Below are 18336 nucleotides of genomic sequence, written 5' to 3'. Positions count from 1 at the left end.
AAGCTGTTACTGCAGTAGACTGTAGAAGAAGGTTCGAGGAATCGCACCAAATTCGAATTTTTCACATTTCCAACTTATTTAAGGAGAAAAAAATAGGAGGCATTACTTTCTGACCGACCCTCGTACTAAGATTGATCTGAGAAAACAGGAGCTACAGTTGAAAACTTCTGAAGTTTCGATACAGTAATCGGTAAATATAACAGATGCTATGATCTGCATAACTACATGTAGCTGAAGTTAATCACTTTCCAACTGATCAATTTTATTCTTAGGATATTTTCTAATCACGTAATTACACCGAAAGTGGAGATAGTGAATTTGGTTTCTGAATGCTTCATCTAAGTTGTTGGCATATTTTAAAATTTGAACCAACTTGTAAAATGTTGTACCCCTTCTTTCAATATTCGAGTCTCTCGTAACCTTTTCTCATTGAATTTTAAAAGCTTTCTCATGTTCATTTCTTTTGGTTATTATTATTATTATTATTATTATTATTATTATTATTATTATTATTATTATAATTATTATAATACACCGCTTTTATGTAATACATTCTTTCAAATAGGCCTAATAAGTTTGGAAATTGTAATAAGTTGTATGGTTTGTCATAATTATTTGCAGGAACAGGTAGATCTGTTAAATCGGAGGTCAACTGGGAATCCTCTGATAATTCACGGAGCAGCAGGAACCGGTAAGACATTACTTGTGATAAGGAAGCTACAAAAGCTGTATGAAGAAGGCCAGTTACATAAAGATGCTCGAGCTCTCTACATCTGTTACTGGCCTGGGATTCGATGTGATGTTGTTAAGAAACTAGAAGCTCTCGGATTATCTGAATTTGTTGACACTCAGCGTTTTTTCATCAGCACTGAAGGATTCTTAAAGCACAATAAAGAAGGCTACAAACACATATTCATGGATGAATGTGAAGCTCTCTGTTTGTCGTTTGAAGAAAAAATTATCACTCAGACATTAGAAGAACTATTTAAACGCTATCAAATGGGAAACACCAATGTTCGTGACAATGAACAAGGCGTATTCTGGTTTCTGGTAGACATTAACCAGGCCTCACTGTTCCTTCCAAAACACTCTCCAAACATTCTGAAAAGTCCCGATATAATACTGACTAAAGTGATCAGATCAACTGGTACTATTTATAAGGTATTCAAACAGTTTTATCAAGAACCAATCCCAAGAATGCCTGCTGCACTGAAATTAGAGGCCTACCAAAAGCTTCAAGACATCTCCATAGGACACAGCATTAATGGACCTCCGATTTACTGGGTGGACAGCAACAGTCAACCATCTTGTCTACAAGTTTTGGTGTCAGTCATTGTGGATCTATGTTCCACCAAAGGTATTAAACCAAATGATCTGTGCGTTCTGCCATTTCTGGTACACAGCAGCTACAAAGCAGATGCTATAAATGACGAAATACAGACACACTTTGTAGACAGAGGATTCATGCCACAGGGCTTGGCAAACGTGGAGAGTTTTATCTTGACAAGCAAACCAAACCATTTTCTAATTCCATGGGTACTTCGAGTAAAGGGACTTGAATTCAAAGTTGTTGTAATGGTTATTGATGATGAAGATTTTGACTTTGCAGATGCAGAAGATAGGAGAAGAGTTTATATAATGGCATCTCGATGTACTTGTCTGCTGATATTGATCAGTCCAGAGACTGTCAAGCGAAGTATTGACAAACACAATGTCATTAAAAATTACCCATTCTCACTGAAACTCACATAAAATACACAATGATTCGAGAGACAGAAACTCGCATTGTTTTTTTTATATTCACGTCTATCTCCATTCTTCAGAACTTATTCTGTCCTTTTTAACTTCTCTCACTGTTTGAAAGCAACCTTACTTTCAAGATAGTGATGAAGATTACGAAGCAAATTTAACATCTTGATGTTTTACATACTGTAATTTAAGTAATAACTTCCGAATTTTGATAATTTCATAAATTTATTACAATAAGAGTTTATCTTCCTACTACAAGCTATTCAAAGTTAGGACGGCAACCTCATTCTTCAGTTAAATGTTCATTAGTTTAGGTGTTCAGTGTTCTTACATAGGAAACATGTTAAAAAATATCACTGATTCACACCCTTTGGTGTGGTACCTGCTACTGTACACGTATGAAATGCACAAATTGAAAATGGATATTAGTTAAGACTAGACCAGTCAAGAAGAACAAATGACTTTGTGGTCAAATAATCGACATCAGAAACCAACCTATCTCCCCAGACTCTTCTAATCTGGCAATGTTAAGGCCGGGTGCACACAGAATGAATGTGATGCAGCAAAATGAGATGTGACGTTTTACTTTACAACACCTCGCGGCAACTTAACATGGTCTGCTCGCGATTTGCTGGCTGTGTGGATTTGGAAAACTGGCCTAGGCTAGAAAATGGCGTCTATATGAGAAATTCTATTGTATTTGGTTATTATTCCCTAAGGACGCCTAATATGCCTAAAAATCTATATAATTGAAAACCTCTTAAAATTAAATACTACTAATGTAGTACACAAATGTCATTTTGTATGTTTACGACTACTTCACGACTCACTATAAAGAAAAATAATATATTAAATCAATAATGAGTGATAGTATAGGGCAGGGAAGTAGATCTACTACAAATTATTATTATCAATATTATTATTCACCTGGTGCTTTCATATCAGTTGCAATTTCTCACATATTTTTAGAAACCACATTATTGTCATGATATTGTTTCAAAGATTTTACAGAACGTATATTTTCTGTACCAAACAACTAATTTATCTGCATTGAGCTCCATTATGGATAATGTGCACTACACAACAATAGTATTGTAGATAGTGAAAGCGTGCAATCATAGCCACTACTAACGCATGCGCAGTACACTGCAGCTATCAGTCTCCTCATGACGAACTTCAAGCAGTCATTCAATGTTGTCTCTCCGTGTCTCCTTGTGTCTGCTCGCGACCGTCGCACTGCATCTAATTCTGTGTGCACCATATCATAATAAATAAATGGGAGACAAGTACCACGAGACAAAATGTCGCCTCACGCTGCATCTTATTCTGTATGCACACAGCCTAAGAGTTTCATTTCTATTTTGAAAACCAGCAAGACAGAATGCATTACTGTTGATGATACAAAATGATAGGTCAGAATGACGAGTAGTAGAAGTGTCCCATTTTGATATGATGGAACACTGAATGATTCTGTTTGGTGGAGTGATGGAACAGTGAATGATTCTGTTTGGTGGAGTGATGGAACAGTGAATGATTCTGTTTGGAGTGATGGAACACTGAATGATTCTGTTTGGAGTGATGGAACACTGAATGATTCTGTTTGGGGTCCTTCCACTCAGGGAAAAGATCATTTCACGTGTTGTAAATCTATTAAATGGAATCTTTTCCTCAATTTGCTTTCATTAAAAAAAATCTTAGTAAGGACTTTTTACTGTCTTTAATCTAATGCTCTAGCTTGCTTTCAACCTCTTATTGTGTTTTAATGACAAACATGACAACCAACTGACTATGTATTAATTTCGTTCACTATTCAGATGTGATGAATATGATCTGTACCTCAATAGCAGATAGGAGTTTAATGTGATGTAGCTGAAGTGCCATTTTAGTAGTTGACTGAAAGCACAAAATTGCTTCTTAATGTATCTGATTCTGAGACTTGAATTGCAACATGAAGAAATATGTTTCACAATATGAAATAAGCATAGAGTGTTTCATTCGAGAGGATGTCATTTGTACCTGAGTAACAATGAATAATTACGGAAGCTAAGGTTGAAGAAGAAGTTTACGAACTGGAGTTTCAGAAAGTTCAGGTGGTGATATTTTAATTTCTGTGTACCAGTACCATAGTCCGTTTAATATCTTCGGTTCACATAATTCTGTCTTTCTGGTTTTTGATCTACAGCTAGTAAAAGAGTATTCAAATAATGTGAAATTCTTTGTGCGCTCTGAATTGGCCTTTGGCTTTGAGAGCTGTTCTGTCTTTTTAGGTTAGCTACACCTATACAAGTAGCACTTTAGCGAGATTTCTTTATGTCTAGTTGTTTGTGATGGACAAAACAAAATAGGCGACTCTTCTGACTGAAACCACTCTTACGATGAAATATGTGAATACTTCTGAAAGGAAATCTCAACTCAAGGTTGCAAAAACCCAAAATCTTCATTAATATCTGTACACAAAATAAATGTATGTAACTTAATTTCAATGTGTAACTTAGCAAACTGTGTAAGACAGCAAACAGTACTGCTTCTGAATATGTGACAGACATATTCAAAAAGTAAGTACAATGTTATGCATATATAGTTTGAATGTATTTTTGTACATATGTAATAAAAGTGAATTAACTGAAGATATTTTAATTTCAACCAGAAACAACCATCTCATATTCATTCAAGTTCTGTATTCTGTAAACATACTTTTATTTAATATTTGCTAATAGTGGAAACAATACAATATTTACAGCTGTCCATAATGTGCTATGAGTTGTTAATTACGCAGGGGAGATGTTAAAAATCACTTTTTCTAGACAATTTCGAAGCCTGTAACAAGAGAAAGAGCACAAACAAGCTTCATTGTACTATTCCTACAACCTTATCAGTGTAGAATTCACATTTCAGCATAACCGCTTGCTTCTCAAATAAAATCTCTCATCTGGAAAATATAGCTAAATGAGGTATATTACTTTGTAAATATTTTATGCCATTTTGAGTCTGTGTACATGGAAAATAAAAATTTTTCGACCTCTTGACTAAAAAGGTATAATATACAAAACTAATTTGAAAGAAATACGAAACCATAAAAGAATATTGTTTGCTTACGAGAACAAGCATCACAACAAAATTTTCATACAAAAACAAGTTCAATGTGAAGCTACGGTGTTAAAGTGCAATTTGCAAATCAATGTCGAATATAAAGTTCATTTAGTTTAACTATAATGTGTCCATAAATAAATAAAAACTTAAAACAGTTATTAAAATTATGCAGGAAGATAAGAAACACTGTAAATAACAAAACCAAAATCACAGAAGAAATGAGAGAAAGCAAGAGACAAATTTAAGGAGCCAGCACTGGATAAATATAGGTTTCCATTATTTTTCAATTTTAGCCTTAAGGTACAGCTCTTGTTTTCTCTCTTTCTATGGAGGTTTCAACGGTCAGCAAACAAATACAAAACAATAACTTATAACAAAACATGGGTGTCCTCCACAACTCGATGGCAGCTAACTGGGTCTGCAATTGATGGCAGGGGCTTCCCGAGCCCCTTCATCCCCACCTTCTCCTTCTTCTCCCTGTACAGATGTGATGCGATATCCCATATTCATCAGCATCACTTCAAATGGATCGGCATTCATTCGTTTCTGGTTAGCAGACGCAGCATCGTCCAAATCAATAACTTCCCTGTCATTCTTGGAACCATCCTTAACAGAAAAAAACAAAACATTCAGCACACATTACAGTACTCTGGGAATGTAACAGCGTGAGGGAGTATAGATTTAAAAGTAACATTCTGAGTGTGTAAGGAGGCAAGCGAAAGGTTGAGAGGATGAAAGATAGGGAGGGAAACCACATAAAAAAAGGAAACAAATAGAAAAGAGTGGATTGGTGAATGTGTAGAGAGAAGCAAAGAATGAAGAAAAATTGTACGCATATAGGTGTAATAACTTTCATTTGAGCTGATTTTAACAAAACATGACATAAGTACTGCTCAAGTTTTCTCATCAATTTAAATCTACTATACTAGTAAATCCTCTGATTGAGGTTCTGGCTAATATGTACATCTATTATCAGGCAGTACATCTCACTTTACGATATGTGTCAGAGCTTCACAACTGTTTGTATGCATCTGAAGTCTGACTAGTGTAATATGTAGCTAGTCGGCGATGTATGCAATGGAAGGGGAAAGGAACTGGCCACCCTACCCCATTATCTCTTGGCCTGGTTGCCTCATAAGTGGGGCCTTCTTGGTATCGCTTGTGAGGTTCAGACCTGTCTTCGGACAGTTGACTAAACAACATACTAGTAAGTCGATTTTAAAATGTATATATAGGATAAAAAATAAACAAATCTGCGGCACAACAGCCCATTAAGAGCCAGGGCCGATCAGCAGACTGCTGGGCTCACATCCACATGCTTCCGCAAAGGTTAACGGTCATCCAACCAGAACAGAGGTATTGTGTGGTTAGTGTGATGTCCCCCCAGCCATTATAGCTGGTGGTTGTAACCAGATTTCACTACTTAAAGTAGCTCCCCAAATGCATTACGATGTTGGGAGAGCACCTATCCCATACGCTGACCGAAATTTCAGGAGAAAATATTTTCCTCCAAGGTGTCTGAAACCAGAGTGCATTCCGTAACACGAGTCCTAGGCAGGATGTCTTAGACCACAACACCACAGCACAGGACTATGTACTGTATAGGATAACTGTGTGAAAATTAATATAATTTAATTTTTATGGACAACAATTAACTACAAGAGGGTGCTGAAAAAGACGTAATTTTCTATTTCTTTCATTCTCATTTTCTATCATGTCTTTCCTAATAGCCTGCTATGTATTTATTTGGCACTGTATATATGTATCTGAATTATTAACAACTTTGGAAAAGCAAAGAAATAAGCAATATTAAATTTCAAATGGGCCGTCTGTGCTTATCTAATTTTATGAAGTACTAATTATAACATGAACGTTTTCGGCACTAGTGTGCCATTTTCAAATGTATAGAAGATGCTGCCTAGTTACATTGTCAAATAGATACACGTAACCATGATCATTATGTGTGTGAAAACACAATAAAAAGACGCATTAAAAGTTATTAAGGTTACTAGCAGCCCCTTAATTGACACAGCAGAGCAATATTACATTGCCAGGAGCCATAATGAAGGAAACCCGCTTTTAAATGAGCAAATAGCCGATACCAATAACCCTTTATTCAACCTATTTAAATTAATTTCACGAAATCAAACAAGATCATTCTCCCCTTCCTCAGGTCCCCCCATCCCCACGCCACTTCCGGTTCCGCTAGATGTTCATTAGGCTAAAATCCAATGTGAACACCGACCGACTCTCAGTCTGTGCCAAGCCAACGCCGAACACACAGTACAACCAGTTATTGCACGTAAGTTACTTGCCTACTCATTCTATCGGACCATCAGTACATTAGCATATGTAACAGCATAACTTTTATGTTCGCAGTACACAAGGCTAGGCTGATATTCGGACGGTGACAACCCAGAATTTGTAACATCTTAACATCAGCAATCTGAAGAAAACATATACCAGGTATTATAATCAATCACCGCAACTTACGTGTCACACACCATGTTTCAATATTGCAAAGTGCTTCAATATGTGAAAGTGATCAACAAAAGACAAGTGGACCTTGATCAATAAGAAACGATTTTATGACTTCCACAGTTTAATTAACATTTTAATATTTTACATCATAGTGCAACTAAACAACGTTTTCAATATGAAACTGAATCACTCCATTTGACAACGTCAAGTTAACCACAACGTTCATCACACAACAATGGACATTATAATAGCAAAACAATATTTCAATTTACTATTTTTAAGTATGTGTTTTAATTAACTATATGTAAGGGTTTTGCATTTCATCTATTTGACAATGTAACTAGGCAGCATCTTCTATACATTTGAAAATGGCATACTAGTGCCAAAAACGTTCATGTTATAATTAGTACTTCATAAAATTAGATAAGCACAGACGGCCCATTTGAAATTTAATATTGTAATATAACTTGCTTATCGCAACAAATCAAAACAAAATGAAAAAGAAATAAGCTCAAAAATTATTCGTAAATAATACAAAATAAAGTTAATAAAGCTACATAATTTTTTAAAAGCGGAAATTACTAATTGCTTCAAAAATAAATATTACTACTCTTAAAATCAAATTATTGACTCAATGAATAACACAAATTCAACAAGTCCAAATGGAATTTAGCAGTAGGTTATACCCAAAGATGATATTGAAAAAGGTTGACTGCTATAATTCTACCTCATGCTATTTTCTTATAATTTATGTTCAAACATATGTGTGAAAATTTTAGAGACAAAATACCTCAGGTCTAGGACTCCAAAGTCTGACAACTGGATCAATACCACTTGTGGCCAGCAGACAATACGACGGATGAGGTTGCAAACAGTTCACAATGGAATCATCACCACGGAGAACACGCATAATGTTGGTGGTTTGACGATCCCAAATGAAAAAGGATCCATCATCAGATCCAGCAACAATATACTGGCCTTGACTGTAAATCAAAGTATCATTTCAGCTTTCGATCATTTATCTGAAATAATTTAGTTGGTATGGAATTATGAGCATCCAGAGTTTGTTTTCATAAGACAGTAAAACTTTTATACATTTTGCACTTCAGCATTTTTCACACTTAAATGTTTTTTTAGAACTCTCGGCAAAATTTCTATCCTTCCTATGTTAATTTATTTCGGATATATACTTTAGGTTTATTCATTATTTACACATTCCAAATACATTTTAATCAAAATTAGGTTTGCCATGAAAATGTAAAAAAGTGGAAATACAGTACTTGTTTATTGTTAAGATGAGATACACTTTAAAATTCGTGGAAATCAAAACTGTCCATGCTTGTCTCCAACAATTTTGTGTCCTTTAATGACATTGTTTTAATTTATTTTATTGGGTTATTTTACGATGTTGTATCAACACCAGGTTATTTAGCGTCTGAATGATATGAAGGACATAACATCGGTGAAATGAGTCCGGGGCCATCACCAATAGTTACCCAGCATTTGCTCGTATTGGGTTGAGGGAAAACCCCAGAAAAAACCTCAACCAGGTAACTTTCCCCGACCGGGATTTGAACCTGGGCCACCTGGTTTTGCGGCCAGATGCGCTGACCATTACTCCACAGGTGTGGACTAATGATGTTGTTACTACTTTAGAAACATTACATATGTAACTCAACAGATTATGGAACAGTTATCACAATTTGAAAGCATGATTTATTCTTTAGGATCAAGTAGTCCAAAATAACTGACTTTTTGTAAAAATAAACACATGTTAATATACGAAGATCACATGATAAGAACAAGGTCACTTCCGTAAAATTTTCTGGACTGGAGTTTGAAATGTAATATATCAGCCAGCTTTGCCTCTAAACAGCTAACAAGCAAACATTCTGATGGGGGCAGATAAAAAAGTTAAATTTTTTTTCTTCCACTATGTTAATAAAGTCAAAACAAGTGCTTACACAAATTTTGGCCACTCGACCGCAATTACGAGGCCATCAAGAAAGTGATTTTCTCTGGGGCCGTTTACAGAAAAAAAAACACATGGAAAGATTTATTGAAACAGATACAGCAATTGTTGCGCTATTTGTCAACATATCCCCCACTGGAATTGAGACATTTGTCATACCATGGGATCAATATATGTGTCGTAGAAGTCAGCCGCCTGGGATCAGAACCAGCATTTGACAGCCGTCTGCACCTCTCTTTTGATGCCAAACGTCTCAATTCCGGTGGGAATATAATGAAAAATAGCTCAGCAATTGCTGTGTCTATTCCAATAAATTTTTCCAATGAAATTGTGTTTTCTTTCTGTTAATGGCTTCTGACGAACTTATTTTTTTACAGTCCTCATAATTGTGGTCGAGTGGCCAAAATTTGTATAAGCACTTCTTTTGACATTATTACCATGGTGAAAGAAAGAAAATTAACTTTTTTTTTTATCTGCCTCCATCAGAATGTTTGCTTGTAAGATTTTCCACAAATAATCTTATAATTCTTCAAGAATATGCGTTGTAAAGTTTAGTATTGTATTATAGACTCAAAAATGGCTTAACTATGAAATTCAAAATTTTTCTTGCAAAATGTTTAATAAATCAACTTAGCTTGTGCTTCTCATAAAGTCTTCAAAGACTATTTCAGATGTCATTAAAATAAATGTAATTTCAGCTATACATTTTTCTGACTTACACGTTTTTCGTCAGACCCCAATAAATGAAGTTTTACTGTATTATGTTTGTGTTACAATTAACAAATCAATTATACATTCGTAATGAGTATAGATTAAGTAATTACTAATGACGAAGTTCCAGAACCACACAAAAAAAAAGTTAGACACATCAGAAAAATGGAAGTGAAAAGGTGATACGCAAAAACAGGTTGGCAACACTAAGTAAATTAAATGTGACAACATCTACCTATTTCCCATCGCAAATCATGTCTCACACTTCTCCTCACTAGCTTGACAGCTATTATGCATCTTTTTCCATAATGCAAATCATAAGAAGTAAATGGGCTGAATTTTCCCAGACTGCCACTTTGAGAATAAGAATAGCATAAGGATGAAAACAAAAATCACGTAATTTCAAAGACAGTATTATTTAAAGAAACTAAAAAGAAGATTACTGCCCTAAATGACTTACATTTTGGAATAAATGTTTAATTTTCCATTACCTCCCAAAGAAATTTGCTTCCTTGATGTCTGTAGTTGTGTTACAGTGGCCACAAAACCGTATCTCATAGTCGTAGGCCAGTTCCCTCCATGCACGTTCCTGTTGCGACATAGTGCAGCGATTTGCAGTGTGACTCTTGTACTGATCAGATGGTTCGGCACCTGGCTCCATGTCTTCAGACTCTACATCTGTTCAAATCAGTCATCACAATGTTTTAGACACATCATACTGATATAACCTAGCATTAATCATGCAAACACAAATTAATCAACTGCAATTTTTTTGTACAAGTCTGGAATGTCTTTCTAGAATTTTTTTTCTTTATACCGAGCAACTGTCGAAGATATATCAACATTTACAGAGGTTATTTCCTATGTAATTAAAAAAAATCATATTAACATTGGCTTCGAATGCGAGAGATATGCAGTTATTTCTCATTTTAGACATACAGTACCACATTTTTCCAAACCAACCTTCAATCTTGTATGTGCCATGCAACCTTAGCAAACGAAGTCAGTAGTTACTGTCATATCTCAGGGTAAGGAATTGGTCTCCTGATCGAGACTGCATTCGAGTGAGAGTTCGAATCCTGCTTTAACTGATTACCTGGTTGGGTTTTTCAAGATCTTTTCCTGAACAAGAAGGCAAATGTCAGGAATCCATGGTGAATCCTCTGTTTCATCTCGCCAAAATACCGTCTTCTTGTCACCAAGTCCACTGATGTTAGATAACCTCGTAGTGCATACAGCATCATTAAGGGTTAGGTACAGCTTACAGCAGTAAAATTTTGGAAATATTCAATATATTTTCCTCCATTACTGTATCTTGTATAATAATTCATCTCATACTGTTCACAGGTGTGATTTAGCTCCACTAGCATATCCCTCAGTATCATTTCCTCTTCTGATAACAACGCCATATCAGCAGCAAATCTTATGCACTTTATTCTTCTTCCTCCTACTATCACCCCTCCTATATTCTGAAAATAGTTCTTCACTGACTCTTGCAAGTAGATGTTGAACAGGATAAGTGATTATGGGCATCCCTCTCTCTATTCCACTTCTCTTTGGAATTGCAATTCTTAAGAATACAGAAATTATTAATTATAATACACACTTTTCTTGTGATTAATGTAGCTTTTACTACGAAATTTTGTATGCAACACATAAAGAAGTTAGGAGACTCATCTAATATTACGGACTCAGCTGTACCTCATCTGTAAACATCTAGATTCGTTCACTAAAGCCTTGCATTGCATAATTGTTACATAAGTAACTATCATATACCAATTATACTCGATTTGTTCACTTTATACTACTGACACACACACATATATATATATATATATGTGAATTCAAGAAATCAAAGTATGAGACTGATGTAAAATCCAAGTACTATATGTTGTTGTTGTTTTCTAATGCCAGGCGTTTGACAATAAAGTCATTTGACCTCTTGCACTCCAATATTTTTCAAAGATATTATCATGACCAGCCACTGAAGCACAGATTTCCTTGGTTTGAGTTGCACAATGGGCAGTTAGGGGACTGATATATTCCAATTCTATGTAGGTGTTTGGCCAAACAATCATGGCCTGTGCCAATCTAAATGCAGCTACAGACGATTTTCGTGGTAAATCGGGAATTAACTGTGGATTTTGATGCAGAGAGTTCCATTTTTTCCCTTGGGACTGAGTTATCAAATTTTATTTGTTGAAGTCTAAGTACGTAGATTTAATAAATCTCTTCACAGAGTAATACGCAGATTTAGTAACAGGTCTGTAAGTAGCAGTGCTGCCCTTCTTTGCTAAAGCATCCGCATTCTCGTTTCCCAGGATTCCACAATGGGATGGTATCCATTGGAATACAATTTTTTTATTGAGTGATATTAATTGAGAGAGCATTTTAGTTATTTCTGCTGTTTGAGATGAAGGTGTGTGTTTAGAGACGATTGATAGAATAGCTACTTTGGAGTCTGACAATATAACTGCATTTTTAAATTTACTGATGTGGCATAGAAGGTTCCTGAGACATTCACTTATTGCAATGATTTCACCGTCAAAACTTGTTGTTCCATATCCAAGAGATCTATAAAGTGAGAAGAGACAGCACGTAACACCTGCACCGGCATCTTGTTCTCTGGAGATCAAGGTTCCGTCGGTGTATAAATGAAGCCAGTTTTGTGGAGGGTACCTAATATTAATTGTCTCTAAAGACAATTGTTTCAGTATTTCAGTGTTTATTTCTGATTTCAGCATTTCTTCTGTTAAATTTAGATTATATTCTATATTTAATAGAGTTAATGGATTTGCTTTAATTTGTAAGTTTTCTTTTAAATTCGGGATATTTATTTTCTGTTTTAATTCTTGAACAATGGATATGAAACTTTTTTGACTTTTCAATCTACAGAGAGGACTTTATGAATGCCAATTGTTTCCTGGTAATCTGATAAGTTTTTCATATTGAATCAGTGCTTTTTCTTCTATTGTCATTTTGATGCTGTTAATATTAGTGAGGAATCTCATAGAATCTATTGGAGTTGTTTTGATTCCACCAGTAATGAGTCTGAGAGCTTGGTTTTGAACATATTCTATGTCGTTTATGAAAGGTGAAGTAATTAAAATTTCTCCGCAGTATGTCAGCACTGGCTGTATAAACATTTTGTATGTAGTGTTCAAAGTATTCCTAGAGCATCCCCATTTCTTTCCTGCTAGTCTTTTTAGAAGGGAGAATCTTTTACGAGCTTTTTCAGAAATGTATTTCAAATGGTTGCTCCATGTTAACTTACTACCGAAAATAACTCCAAGATATTTGGATTCATAAGTCCTAGGAAGGTGTTGGCCATTGTATTGGATATTGAATTCTCTTTCTTTTTTACCGAGTGAAAATATTTGGTAGTTACTTTTGCTTAAATTAAGTGTCATCAAATTTGATGCATTCCATTCAGGTAGTTGATTTAGAGCTTTAAGAGCAGAATTTTTAATTTTGTCTCTATGTCTGTAAGATCCGGAAGTCCACAAAACTATATCATCTGCAAATAGTGCTGTTTTCATGTTTGATTCCTCTAATAGGGAGGGTAAGTCATTTATATAAATATTGAATAAAGTTGTGCTGAGGACAGTGCCCTGAGGTAGATCTCGATATGTTTGTCTGTAACTAGAAAGTGAGTTATTGAATTTAGTGACAATGAATCTTTGACTAAGGAATTCTGATATCCATCTGAACATATTGCTGAAGATACCTAATTTCTGGAGTTTTAGTAACAATTTATTTCTCCAAACAGAGCCATATGCTAACTGAAAGTCAATAAATATTGCCAAGGTATCTTCTTTCTTGTTAAAACTGTCTTTTATTTCTTGGCCGAGGCATATGATTTGTTCATTGGTAGAGTGTAGTTGTCGAAAACCGGCTTGTCTTGGTGATAAAAGATTATGGGATTCTAAATACCAAGTTAATCTGTTGGAGATCATGGACTCCATGGTTTTTGCTATCATGCTTAATAGTGCTATTGGTCAATAACTATTAACATCATGAGCAGGTTTCCCTTTTTTGTGAATTGGTACAATGATTGCTTTTTTCCAAGCTGCAGGAATTGAGGTGTTCCATGATAAATTGAAAATGGATAAAAGTAAAGACTTGGCTTTTTCCTCCAGATGTTTCAAAAATTCGGAATGAATATTGTCAGGGCCAGGAGATTTCTTGGTTTTTAAATTTTGTATAGCTAGAGTTAATTCTTTGGAAGTAATATTTTGATGAAATATTTCAGGTTTTGTACTAGTAATATTGTTTTTATTATTTTTATGTAATTCTCTTTTGATTTTTTGTCAGTTTTTTTGATATTGGGATGTAATCTGTGAGAGTTTGAGTAGTGTTTATTAAATGTGTTTGCTATATCTTTCAAGTAATATATGAATGGATAGATAAGAGGAAGAAAATTAATGGGATGATTGTATCACAAGAATTAATAAAAAAAGAGAAGCAAAATTAGCATGAGATAAGTGGCTAAGAAATCATAAGCACTGGTCTGCTCTCACTTCCAAGAAAACACTGTTGTGAATTAAACATGATGTAAGCTTATTTTAAAATTTAACCTTACTTTAAATTAATGTAAGCAAAAGCATTATCTTTACAACTTTGAATATAATATCACCTGCAATGTAACTCACTCCCCAAACTTCTTCACAGTCTTCGAGAGAGCTTCCCATCTCTCTCTTCCTCTGCCCCTCTCTCTTTCTACATAACTTTATAGCTTTCATGTAACAAGCATTGATGTATACTTACCAAAATCTGGTTTTGAGGCACTAGCTGTTTCAATGTCTTTGACAAGAGCTTTGCAAGCATGGCTATGGACATGATCAGGGAATTTGTTCTTGAAGGCCTGCATACAATCTGAAGCCTCTTGTACCCATTGCAGCTCATACAAACATCTCGCCAGTCTGGAACACAATTTGGGTTACTTTTCTAATAGTCTGAATTGATCAGCAGGCATTTTGAATGATCAGCTGATAGAACCATTAATTTTACTCGATAACATAACTGGTAACATGTACCTACACTTTCTACAAAATGAATTTCCACAATTACTAGATGATGTTCGTCTTGCAACGAGACTTCATATACACTTCCACTTAATGTAGAGCCTGCTCATTTCACCCTTGCTGTGAGATACTATCTAAACCAGTATTTCCCACACTGTTGGATTAGTTGCGGAAGTCCTTATCCCTGGCCAGCCAGGTCCCCAAATTTGACACCCCTTAATTTTGCTTATGGGGGTGGATGATCTTGTGTACCAGATTAAGGTAAACACACGCGAAAAATAAATTGTGTGCATTATGGATGCCGCCGCAATCATCAGGAACAGTCCTGATAAGTTAAGGAATGTGATGCGAGTGATTCATAATTGAAGGGTACACGGGAGTAACGATCAAGGTCCATTTTAGGAAGTTTCGAAAAAAAAACGAATTTTAAAGTTTAAGCACTTAATACTTTGTTATGTGTGTATTTAATAGAAATTGACATAGTGGAATGTCAAGAACGATGATTTCTTATTACTAGATAGACCACATGATAGTACTTTCTTTCCGCTATAAGATAGCATTATTAACTCAATTTCGATTTTTGATGGACCTTGATCGTCTTTCCTGTGTACCCTTCAATTGTGCGACCAAGTGTGTGGAGGTAGAAGGAGACATGTTTGAAAATCTCTTGTAAAACTAAGAGTTGAAGAGCAGAATGAAGTTTCTAACAAGTAAGCAGTTACAAAACTGGGAACTGTATTCATTTTTCGTGTTTTTTGTAGTGATATTAAATTCTGCCTCTAATTTTAAATTTTCAATAAACTGTAGCGACTTAACTATAAGTCGGACCCTATTTTTTTATTTACATTTTTTGCTCCACTTTACCTCAAGAAGGCTCTCCCAAAGTGGTGGTAAAACTTCGTGAATCACTCTGTATACAAAAGAATGATTGAAAAACACTAAAGTCTTGCAGATACACACACTTCAAGATTCATAAGACAAATGTGCTGCTATTGTGAAAACTTGATGGGATCTTATTTAAATTAAGCTGTTTCACAAAATATGTTTTAAATGGTAAATAATTTTTTTTTTTTTACTTAACATAAAAACACCCATTACATGCCGGTCAGTACAGCACTATCTGTTATCACTAGTAGTAGGCGTAATGAATCCCACCTTGAATGTACTCAAGTTCAGAAATGCAATTCAATTGGACATACATGGGTGTTATTCAGGGCACTTTTTATGTCACTAAGCTTTGTTAAAAATACGTTTTACATAAAATAAAAGCACCATTTCATTTTAAAAAATAATGGGGCTTATTTATGTGAAAATTAATTGATACTAATTTAAAATTTTAACCATTAATACTGCCAGGTCCACACCTCAGACCATTTACAGTTCTAAACTTCTCAGAATGTTGGGAAATTCTCTATTGCATTCATAGTTACACCCAATAAACGTTTACAGAGATAAAATGTAATTTAATATACAGTCCCAGTACATGGGTTTTATTCAAAAGTCATGATACTTTTGAAATCACTTAAGCTTTGTTAAAAAGAAGTTTAGAATATCATTTACAAAAAAATTTTGGATTTATTTACGTAAAATTTGTCAACTGAGCTCAAGTAATATAAAATTCAAATTGGAATCTTTAATAACATACGGAATGAAGACAGTCTATAACACACAATAACCCTCACAAGAATAGCTAGCTTGAATATCTTTTTTCATTTGTTACATTTCGAAATAAAACTTGTCTCAGGCTGCTACTAATCTTTATTTATACTAATATTAGGCTCTCAATAAAGGGCATAATAGCGTATTCCTCTCTCAGCACTTACATCCATAAAACAAATAAATGGCAGTATCATATTCCCACTGTTACGTGTCCACCAATCTGATGACTGACATCAAGGATGTACATGAACTCCAACCAAGACAAGCCAGATAGTCACGAACCTTAGTAAATATAATTTCATTATTACGGGACGGGAAACTTTTGACATAAACACAATGATGTTAAGGCTGAGGCAACCACCCAAGGAATTTAGGTATGTTATAAATGGATACATTGAGAGGTGAAGAGTGGGGGAAGCTCATGTGAACTGAGGCTTCTGGTATCGGTCATTATGCAGCTTTCAAATTTCTGTGTGAGTGGAAAATGGCCCACTTATTTTTCCTGTAGCTCTCTTCATAGGGACAGGGTTCGTTTACGAGCTACTATTATACATCCTTCGTGTTTGCTATCCTTCTGGAAGAAGTCATTACGATTTTGTCATCTTTTAATACCTACCGCCTCGGCCCCGAATCTTGGTAACAGCTACATCACCGAGGAAGGCTAACATTTACATCACTTGAAATTATCAATTTTGTGAATAAAAATATATTGGACATTAACAAGCAGTTATATGATGCATAGACTACAGAACTGATTCACATATACATTCAGATTCTCAAGCAGCATTGCTCTCTATTAAAGATAAATTCAATTTAAACCCGATAGCCGCAGAAATAAGAACCAAACTCTCAAGATATAATAACCATGCTTGTCTCTCTTGGATAAAGGGACATGATGCTCACACTGGAAATGAAAGAGCTGATGAACTGACGAAATTAGCAGCATCCAGCGGAGGTGATTTTGCATACAAAAAGTGTCCTTTATCTCGTGCAAAGGCTGAGTATAAAAAACAAATAATACGAGTAAATAGGTGGAATTCACAGTGGAAGAATAGTAATAATGGCTCAACCACAAGAGATTTATTCTTCTTATTTATTCTATGTACATAGCCGCTTAAAGTGCACATTATTTATACCTGATTTCATACTCACACAGTTTGTATCCGGCCATGGTAAATTTCTTTCATATTTCAGGAGCTTTCATATTAATGTAGAGAACGGAAATGAATACGTTTGTGGAAGTGAACAAACAGTAGAACATTTGTTATTTGATTGCCCACTTTATGGATATAAACGATACAGCATTGAAATGCACCTAAATAATTGTAATATGAGCTACAATAAGCCATTGTACATTTTCAGTAGAAATTGTTGTCGCAAAATATTCATTAATTTTATTAACAACATCAATGGAAAATTGTAAGTGTCAATATTGTTCTTGTATTGTGTGTATTATTTAAAAATTTTAACCCTAAACTAATAAGAATTGTCCATCTATGCTATGCTATAAAAGGGTGTGTGTAAATTACAAATTTACTTGGGTATGAAATATTTGTTTGTATGATTATATCTGTATATTCCACATTGCTCTAGTATGTATAATAATATTTGTTGACTTATGGACGCTATATGTATTATTTCATGTCAAAT

The 18336-nt window shown here is 34.8% G+C and overlaps 2 protein-coding genes across 5 annotated transcripts in view; one reads left to right on the top strand and one right to left on the bottom strand.

The window, feature by feature from the left end:
• The window catches only part of LOC138696112 (uncharacterized), a 79417-nt gene extending 75041 nt beyond the window's left edge, over positions 1-4376 (top strand). For all 4 annotated transcript variants that reach the window (XM_069820660.1, XM_069820663.1, XM_069820664.1 and 1 more), the window contains exon 8: positions 622-4376. In XM_069820660.1, the coding sequence (XP_069676761.1) occupies positions 622-1752 (1131 nt within the window). In that variant the 3' untranslated portion in view covers positions 1753-4376. The remainder of the gene's footprint in view (positions 1-621) is intronic.
• Positions 4377-4429: 53 nt separating this feature from the next.
• Positions 4430-17857, bottom strand: LOC138697030 (WD and tetratricopeptide repeats protein 1-like). Its single transcript, XM_069822621.1, has 5 exons — positions 17823-17857; positions 14771-14925; positions 10495-10681; positions 8111-8303; positions 4430-5445 (listed from the first exon to the last, which is right to left on the bottom strand). The coding sequence occupies exons 1-5, from the start codon at positions 17855-17857 to the stop codon at positions 5248-5250; spliced, it is 768 nt and encodes a 255-aa protein (XP_069678722.1). The 3' UTR covers positions 4430-5247.
• Between the last annotated feature and the right edge of the window lie 479 nt (positions 17858-18336).

Source organism: Periplaneta americana, chromosome 3 (genome assembly GCF_040183065.1).
Source record: "Periplaneta americana isolate PAMFEO1 chromosome 3, P.americana_PAMFEO1_priV1, whole genome shotgun sequence".
NCBI classification, from domain to species: Eukaryota; Metazoa; Arthropoda; class Insecta; order Blattodea; family Blattidae; genus Periplaneta; species Periplaneta americana.
This window is presented reverse-complemented; position numbering and strand designations above follow the sequence as displayed.